Source organism: Notolepis coatsorum (assembly GCF_963971535.1).
Source record: "Notolepis coatsorum genome assembly, chromosome: 10".
NCBI lineage: Eukaryota > Metazoa > Chordata > Actinopteri > Aulopiformes > Paralepididae > Notolepis > Notolepis coatsorum.
This window is the reverse complement of record NC_140174.1, coordinates 14,145,237-14,154,648: the sequence shown is the minus strand read 5'-3', so window position 1 is coordinate 14,154,648 and position 9,412 is coordinate 14,145,237. Positions and strand designations below refer to the sequence as shown.

Below are 9,412 nucleotides of genomic sequence, written 5' to 3'. Positions count from 1 at the left end.
AAGGGTTGAGATTAGTGATCGGTGGAAGTTGTGCATCGATATGAACACAGGACTCTGGATATGCATTCCCTCGGGTAGTCAGTCAGATCATATAAATAATATAGCTTTATTTTGGAAACCAAAGGTTTTGAGCGAGACTTCAATCGTGTGGTTAACCTTCTGTAGTGTGGTAGTGAAAGGGTCAACCCTTTGCCGCGTGGCAGTGCAAGGGTTAACGGCAGTTGAAGACATAATGGCGGTGAGAAATATTCACAAGACACTGCAAGGAGACTATAGAAGAAGGAAGGGTCGTCACGTCAGAACAGCAGCGTTCTACGCTCTGCTTGGTGACAGACTTTGGTGGCAGTTCTATTGAAGCCTGTGTTAAAATTTGGCACCGATACATTACAGCTCTACATTACATCTAGTAATTTAGCTGAACTCTTTTATATCCAAACCGACTTACAAGTTCTGTACGCGACAAGTCAGCAGGAAGGGTACAACTCTATCAGCTGAGTAACAATGTTCATCAAACAGTGTTGAAACTGGGGTGTTGAGTGCATAGTAGTAGAGACATAATTAGTATAGTAGGTAGTAATATAGACAAGGAGGATTATTTAGTAGCAAAGTGCGTGATAGTAAAAGACAGTACGAAGGTTACACAGTGACGTGATGATGACCCTTCCTTCTTCCACAACAACAAACAACAACAAATCCTGATGGGATAAGAAATTGAAAATAAAAAAGTCAAACAGAAATGAGTCGGTCAATAAAACAGCTGTTCCTGTTGGTCTCCCGGGCGTCTGAGCTCACGCTCTAAGGTGCTTCCTTCCCGGTGCTGAGCTGCTCCAGACCTACGACGTCACGACGCAGACAGCAGGAGCCGGCCTGGACTCTGAGTTCTGTCCCTGTGTGGGGGCGGGGCTAGTGTGACAGACTCCGCCCTGACAGTCTGATGGTGGTGGTGGTGGAGGTGGAGGTGTGGCGGCCTGGCCCTGCTCCGGGTCCAGACCCACCAGGCCGGCGCTGACCTCCCACAGCCTGCGGGCCGCCTGGTCGTCCAGAGCCTGAAACGCCGGCTCCTTCTCCGTCATCACGTCGTAGTAGCGTCCGCTCACGCCGTCCAGCTCCTCCGCCACGGCCAGGTAGACGCTGGGCTGGGCCCCCAGTGGCGGGCCCTTCACCATGAGGGAGAAAAAGGGACCTGGAGGGAGAGGACGCAGGGGTCAGGGGTCAACATGAGGGAGAAGGAGGGAAGACGCAGGGGTCACCATGAGGGAGAAGGAAGGAGGACGTGGGGGTCAACATGAGGGAGAAGGAGGGAGGACGCAGGGGTCACCATGAGGGAGAAGGAGGGAGGACGCAGGGGTCACCATGAGGGAGAAGGAGGGAGGATGCAGGGGTCAACATGAGGGAGAAGGAGGGAAGACGCAGGGGTCACCATGAGGGAGAAGGAAGGAGGACGTGGGGGTCAACATGAGGGAGAAGGAAGGAGGACGTGGGGGTCAACATGAGGGAGAAGGAGGGAGGACGCAGGGGTCACCATGAGGGAGAAGGAGGGAGGATGCAGGGGTCAACAGAGGGAGAAGGAATCGCCACGGACCTGGTAGTGAAAGGGTTAACTCTTTGTCGTGTGGCAGTGAACGGGTTAACCTTCTGTAGTGTGGTAGTGAAAGGGTTCATCTTCTGTAGTGTGGTAGTGAAAGGGTTCATCTTCTGTAGTGTGGTAGTGAAAGGTTAACCTTCTCTAGTGTGGTAGTGAAAGGGTTAACCTTCTGTAATGTGGCAGTGGTAGTGAAAGGGTTAACCTTCTGTAGTGTGGCAGTGAAAGGGTTAACCTTCTGTAGTGTGGCAGTGACAGGGTTAACCTTCTGTAGTGTGGCAGTGAAAGGGTTAACCTTCTGTAGTGTGGCAGTGAAAGGGTTAACCCTGTGCCAACAACACGTCTCCCAGAGGAGCCTGTCGCTCCATCCTAGTTCGGGTCACAAGTTGTTGCCTCCCGCCGGACAGCTCTGTTCCAGTCGGAGCAGCTGGGGGGACGATGCTCCTGTGAGCCGTGTGAGATGATGAGGTCTCGATGAGCGGCCGGGGCAGTAAACCATATGGCCAATTAATTACTGCAACACCCAGAGGGGTAAGAGAACCTAAGTGAGTGGTTTCCAAAAAGAAGAAAATGGTATCCAATAGGGCTGTCCCCGACTAAGGATTTGTATAGTCGACTTGTAGTCGCCAAAATTTGCAGATAGTCGACTATGAAAAAAAATAAGTATGAAATTTTTTTTTTACATTTTTAATCATTCCATTTGGGCTGTGTGGGGGTGCTTAATGTCTGAAGGAGTCGACGGAAGGCTCCTTGTCCTCTGTGAAAGCATGCAATTGGTCCACAGATGGATACATCTTGATATTTGTCTAGTCTAGTGTGTTCATTAGACGAGTGAAATCCTCTTTCAGTGCCTCTGTGCCTGTTTTCTTAGGCAGTTAGCCTCTGGTATGCGCACCATTAGTGTTAGCCACGCTTCTAGGCCTCTTTTTATTTTGGAAAGAATGATTAAAAAATTATAATAAATAAATAAATAATATTATAATATATATTTTTTTGCAGTTGACTACGGCTCCTTTCGATTGATTAGTCGACTATTCGACTAATCGGGGTCAGCCCTAGTATCCAATGAGGAGGCGGCGTACTACTCACTGAGCACCGAGCTGGAGAACTGTGACTTGTGGAGGCCGGTGTGTCTCCCCAGGTCTGTGGCCACGACGCCAGGGTGCAGGGCGTTCACCGTGACCCCAGTACCTAGTGCAAGCACAGACACACACATACACACACACAAGCGAATGAGAACCCATATCAGTATATCATATTCAAAGGTCCTATTGAGATGTTGCCATAAGGCTTGGCAACCCTTCATTGATTATAGAGGCAATAAATACCCTCTTAACTCTTGGCTACAACAATAGTTTATACTTATGAGATGTCAATAAAACACTTTCTAAAGCAGGTTTGTACTATTACTAATGGTAATGTATTGTACGTGTTTTATTTTATATATTTGTGTGTATGTAATGTTAGCACCTTCTATGTTTTTCTAATACAATGTTATACAGCACGATTTGTTTGTAAAAAAAGAAAAAAGATACATATTCACGACTACGGAAGAACAACATGTATTAAACTCCCACCCTGCCTGCCTCCCTCCCACACACGCACGCACGCAGGGGCCGCAGGGGCCTACCTTCCAGCCGCCTGGCGAGTTCTCTGGTGAACAGAACGTTGGCCAGCTTGCTTTGGCAGTACGCCCGCTTGGTGTCGAACCTCTTCCTCTCCCAGTGCAGGTCGTCGAAGTCCATCTCCCCGACGATGTGGGCGAGAGAAGCCAACACGACCACTCGACTGGGGGCGGATTCCTTCAGCCGCTCCAGCAGCAGATTGGTCAACAAGAAGTGGCCTGAAAGAAAGATACACGACAGCAGTGTTGTAGGACCAGAGTCCAGGGCTGATTTTCAGGACTCGTGACTCGACTTGGACTTGAGCACTTATGACTCTGACTTGGACTCGAGCATTGACTGCATTCGGACTCGGAAGCTGCAGACTCGGACTTGTTAATTGATAGTTATTAAAAATAATTTACAAATTTAAAAAATATATAATATAAATAATAGGCCCCTCGAGCCCAGCTCTCCACATTGCTATCAGCTTGGCTGGTCGTTCATACTAATACAATTGGCAGTATTAGGGGGTGGGAAGCTGATGGGTGGGGATCGGAAGTTGTGGACAGCGACTCCTACAGGTCGGTTGGTGCGCCTGCGCAGCAGAATCAGGAAGCGACGGGGGCGGCGTGCCCTCCAAACGCAGACCCCCGACGCTGAGAGATCGCGCTGTGCAGGTGAAAAGATGCGACGGCTGCTTTCTCGAGTATCGGAGGGGACACGTGATGCAAGGCTTCGTCCACATTGCAGCCGGCTTGTGGGAGGCATGGCCTAACAGCGTTCGAGACAGGGGAGGGTAGAATTGGACGATACGAAATTGGGATGGGAGAAAAAAATAGAAAAATCTGAGAAAAAGTAGATACAAAAAAATAATAATAATAGGCCCTAATCATTTGGCATAAGATATTCACGGCTAGTGCATTCGTTTGGCTATTCACAAAGTAAATAAACTCCCTTTGAAACGGTGACCGCCATGTCTTTTTTGTTTAATGTAGACCCTTTTTTTATTTGTACGTCAGCTCTTTGACTGCCAGAGTGGAGTGGACTCAACCTTGATGACCTGGACTCGGACTAGGGTGATGGGGACTCGACTCGGGCTCTTCTTTGGTGACTCGGACTCGAACACCGGGGACTCGAGACTCGACTCGAGATTTAGTGACTCGACTACAACACTGCATGACATACTGTAACTTTATTACTAAACCAGGATATCTGCAGGTTTCAACAAGTTCAATTTAAGACTTTTTAATACCACTTAGAGCTAAATGTAATACCAATTTCATGACCATACTAGCAAGAAGAAAACAACACATAGCGACACTGAACTGGCGGCTGAGCTGGCGCCAATTTAAATTCTCGCACGTTCCATACAAGCTCTCGCCAGACGCACCGAGGTCCTGGTAGGCCCGCAAAAAACAAACATTTCATATATTTAATACTATTTAATCTCCCGACAGCCCTCCCTCGAAGCAACAGTTGTGGTTGCAGGGTGAAGAAAAGAGGGCGGGGTTGGAGACAGGTGAGTGGAGGAGCGTACCCAAGTGATTGACACCGAGCTGCATGTCAAACCCGTCCTCCGTCTTCCATGACGGACACCTCATCACTCCTGCGTTGTTTATCAGTATGTCCACACGCTGCTCTTCTACAATGCATAGGGATAAAATAACAACATGTTATTAAGACAGAAAAACTGTGTATGAGGGTACAGGGACTGTAGAACCACTTTCTAATTTCAGTAAAAGACTGAGAAAGAACTATTTATTCTTTAAAAAAAAAAGAAAAGAAAAAAATCTGTACCAGACTTCACACATGGTACTGTCATACTGTGGTATTATTGCAGTGGTCTATTTGTGTATACTGTATATATACTGTTTATTTTTCTCATATTTTTTATATTCAGATTTGAAACAAACAAACAAATAAATAAGTCCATATTGATTGCCTGGAATAAGTTTGACAAATTTCATAATTTTATATCAAAAACTTAATGAACTCATGCTACACATTCCTACTTCAAGATTCCACCTTCTTGCATAATTTTTCCAGTAGTTTGGAATAAATGTTGTATAAGTTGTATAGAAATCCCATACAGCATGTTCTGAGGTCACTGTCTGCGCGCCGCTTCTCACCTCGCTTGACCGTCTCAGCGAACTGGCGGATGGACTTGACGGAGGCGAGGTCGAGGTGACGAGCGTAGACCTGGTGGTTCAAGGTGCTCCCTCTGATCTCCCTGGCCGCGGCCTCGCACTTCTCCATGTCTCGACATCCCATAATCACACGGCCTCCTGACGGCGTGAGAGATGTGTCAGCGAAAGCAAAGCGACCCCGCTAAATAATAAGAATACGTTTGGTTATTCTAAATACCTCATCTACACTAAAACCTCTCATATGCATCACACCATCACATGTCAGATTGTGACTGCAACTTGTTCCTGTTTGCGGACGACTCAGCCCTGCTGGTCTCTGACAAGAACAAGTTACAGGTTGAAAAAACCCTCAGCTCAGAACTAGGCAAAATCTGCATATGGCTCGCTGATAACAAACTATCATTACACATGGGCAAAACAGAGTCCATTCTCTTCGGTTCAAATAACAAACTCAGCAAGACCGACGGCTTCTCAGTTACAGTGGGTGACAATATTGTCACAAGGAAAGAAGATATTACCTACCTGGGTTCCATCCTAGAGGCAAATCTTTCCTGTGACAAAATGGCATCCAATGTAATAAAAAAAGTCAACCAACGAACACGATTCTTGTACCGGATCTCCTCACTGGTAAACAAGAATACCCTGAAGACTCTGGCAGGAGCACTCATTCAAGGGTACTACGACTATGCATGCACCTCATGGTACCAAAGCACCTCAAAGGCGCTAAAAACAAAATTACAAACATCTCAAAACAAACTGGTCAGACTACTGCTTGACCTTACTCCTAGAACCCACCTCACCCCTGCCCACTTTGACAACCTAGGATGGCTTAGAGTAGACGACAGAGTACAGCAACTTGCAATGGGCCTGGTCTACAAGATACACTACACGTCCAAGGTACCCATGTACATGTCAAAATACTTCCCAAAGGTCAGTGAATACCACGATCACAACACCAGAGGGAGCTCCACAAATCATGTTAAACCCAGATTCGGCTCAAACAAGGGACTAAACACGTTTCGCAATTATGCCACATCAATGTGGAACGCCCTACCCAAAGCTGTAAAGGAATGTGAATCACTACCCACTTTCAAAAACACTCTCAAAAAACACCTACGGGAGACTGCAATTCTAAACTGGCCCCTGTAAATGTCCTAACACAACCCCCCCCAATGTACAGTAAATGACCAAGTATGGTCTTGTCAATATTCCAATGTACAGTTTTGCTTGTTCAGTTGTACAGTGTCCCCCACCCACTCCTCCTACCCAACCCCCCCCCCCCCCCCCCCAACCTCCTCCAATGTACAGTTTCTATGTCAAATGTATATACTCTCTTTTCTGGACTCTTTTCGTATCACAAACAGTACTGTATTTGCAAATCTGGTATGTCATAAATGTATAGATGTAGCAGTACTGTCTATCTGTATGTCATGTATGTCATATATGTTATGATGAATTGAAAATGGGGGACCCTGATGTAAACAAGACGAAAGTCTTTCTCTGGTCTGCATCCCCTTAACAATTGTATGTATTGAGCTGTACTGTACTGTACCCATTCTGCAATCTGTTAATACAATTTTCAATCAATTCAATTCAAAACCAGGGATGGACACACAGGCGTGTGACAAAATAAGATACACCAAAGGATCACTAAGATGTTTTATAACCCCCCTCTTAACGTTAGCTCTCTTAGCTCTCTATAAGGTTACCTCTCTTGTCTCTATAATGTTACCTCTCTTGTCTCTCTAGAAGGTTACCTCTCTTGTCTCTCTATAATGTTACCTCTCTTGTCTCTCTAGAAGGTTACCTCTCTTGTCTCTCTATAATGTTACCTCTCTTGTCTCTATAATGTTACCTCTCTTGTCTCTCTAGAAGGTTACCTCTCTTGTCTCTCTATAATGTTACCTCTCTTGTCTCTCTATAATGTTACCTCTCTTGTCTCTCTATAAGGTTACCTCTCTTGTCTCTCTATAATGTTACCTCTCTTGTCTCTCTATAAGGTTACCTCTCTTGTCTCTCTAGAAGGTTACCTCTCTTGTCTCTCTATAAGGTTACCTCTCTTGTCTCTCTATAAGGTTACCTCTCTTGTCTCTCTAGAAGGTTACCTCTCTTGTCTCTCTAGAAGGTTACCTCTCTTGTCTCTCTATAAGGTTACCTCTCTTGGCCAGCTCTCTAGCTGTCTCTCTATAAGGTTACCGCTCTTGTCTCTCTATAAGGTTACCTCTCTTGTCTCTCTATAAGGTTACCTGTCTTGGCCAGCTCTCTAGCTGTCTCTCTATAAGGTTACCGCTCTTGTCTCTCTATAAGGTTACCTCTCTTGTCTCTCTATAAGGTTACCTCTCTTGGCCAGCTCTCTAGCTGTCTCTTTCCCGATGCCTGTGTTTGCTCCTGTGATCACCACAGTCTTCCCTTTAATAGTAGCCTTACTGGGACAAGGGCCCCCAGTCATATGGCCCCTATGAGGAGAAATAATTACAAGTGAATGGATGGTAAATGGACTGCATTGTATCCAAAGCACTTTATGCCTCACATTCATCCATTCACTCAGACATTCACACACAAATTATTAACACATTTCAACAAAGTATAGCCATCTCAAATAATACTACTACTACTACTACTACTACTACTACTACTACTACTACTACTACTACTACTAATAATAATAATCTTGATACAAAAACATTTCTAAATCCATTTATTTTACAGTTCTAATATCAATGTGATAATACACATTTGGGTAAGATATAGCCTCAGCTTTGAGTCAGAATAATGTTGCAAAGCACCAATAAATAGAGCAAAATAGAATCAATTAAGAGTGACTTTAGTTTTCCAGGTGTAAAAACCAGCATAAAAGTAGGCTAAATCGAGAATAGAACAGTAGTTATCAACAGTGGCTCCTTTAACACAACGGCTGGGGGTATTTGTGTATGCTAAATAATAAATAACCTAATATAATGCATCCGTGCTTTCAAGACATTAATGACATACAAATTCGGTAGTGCAATAACTACAGTACTTTTACACACACACAACATTGCCAATGGCTACTCACTTCAATAAAACAGCGCAACCAAACACTGTCCCAAAAACAGAAACTGGAAGAATATATTTGCTCATTATTATCGATTAATAAATGCTACAAAACATGTCATTGGGATGTTTTATACAGTAAAACCTGAGTGAAATAGCTGATTTGAGAAAACACTACTGATACACAAGGTTACCCTGCGCACGTTTAAAGCGTCATCACGTCCCTTGTATTTGACCAATCACAACGAAGACCGATCAAAGCACGGGGCTTTTGCATTGTGGGAAGTGTAGTCTCTATTTTGGAGTTTAGCGAGGCTATTAAAACGTTAGAGTTTACATAATTAAATTAAAAGCAGGATTATAATTTTTTTTTCATGGAAATTCTTGCGCCTACTCATTGTGCTGTATGACCAGGTGGTCTGGGTGACTAATCCTTGAGGTTCCAGATCTGGAAAATGAGGTATTCTGTTTGTTTGTTTATTTATTTTATTTATTGTATGTATTCATTAATTAGAAGTTAACACAATACATGAATATAGGCTATATAAGTGACTTGACACTGCCAGTGACTAGACTCAGATTCAGATTCAGATTCAGATTCAGATTCAGATTCAGATTCAGATTCAGATTCCTTTACTGAGCCATTTGTGTAAAACACATTGGTAATTGTTGCAGCAATACAGCGTATGTATTCTTTCTTTTTTCACAGTAAACAAACACCAACACAGACAAGAAACGAAAACAGTGCAGTGGGGGATTAATCAATAAATAAAATACATATATATATATATAAAGTGAAGTGTGCAGAGATCCAGTACGGACTAGTGCAGTGCAGTCAATGTCATTGAGCCAGTGTCACTTGGGGGCAGAGGGGGGGGGGGGGGGGGGGGGTACCGAGGGGGGGGGGGGGGGGGGCCTGAGGCATTGATCAGCCTGGCGGCTGAGGGGAAAAAGCTCAGTCTGTGTCGAGCTTTCACAGCCTTTGGGATCCTCAGCCTTCTCCCAGAGGGGAGCAGGGTGAAGAGGCTGTGACCGGGGTGGGATGG

General features: G+C 44.9%; 1 protein-coding gene across 2 annotated transcripts; it reads right to left on the bottom strand.

Annotated features, from left to right (window-relative positions):
- Nucleotides 1-8,556, bottom strand: LOC311235826 (retinol dehydrogenase 13-like). 2 transcript variants are annotated; one of them, XM_084323331.1, is made up of 7 exons: nt 8,389-8,556; nt 7,671-7,789; nt 5,316-5,471; nt 4,724-4,828; nt 3,213-3,425; nt 2,672-2,773; nt 1-1,183 (listed from the first exon to the last, which is right to left on the bottom strand). In XM_084323331.1, the coding sequence occupies exons 1-7, from the start codon at nt 8,451-8,453 to the stop codon at nt 834-836; spliced, it is 1,110 nt and encodes a 369-aa protein (XP_084179457.1). In that variant the 5' UTR covers nt 8,454-8,556; the 3' UTR covers nt 1-833. The 2 variants fall into 2 exon arrangements, with proteins under 2 accessions (XP_084179457.1, XP_084179458.1); XM_084323332.1 differs by lacking the exons at nt 7,671-7,789; nt 8,389-8,556 and adding an exon at nt 7,489-7,506.
- Nucleotides 8,557-9,412: the final 856 nt, after the last annotated feature.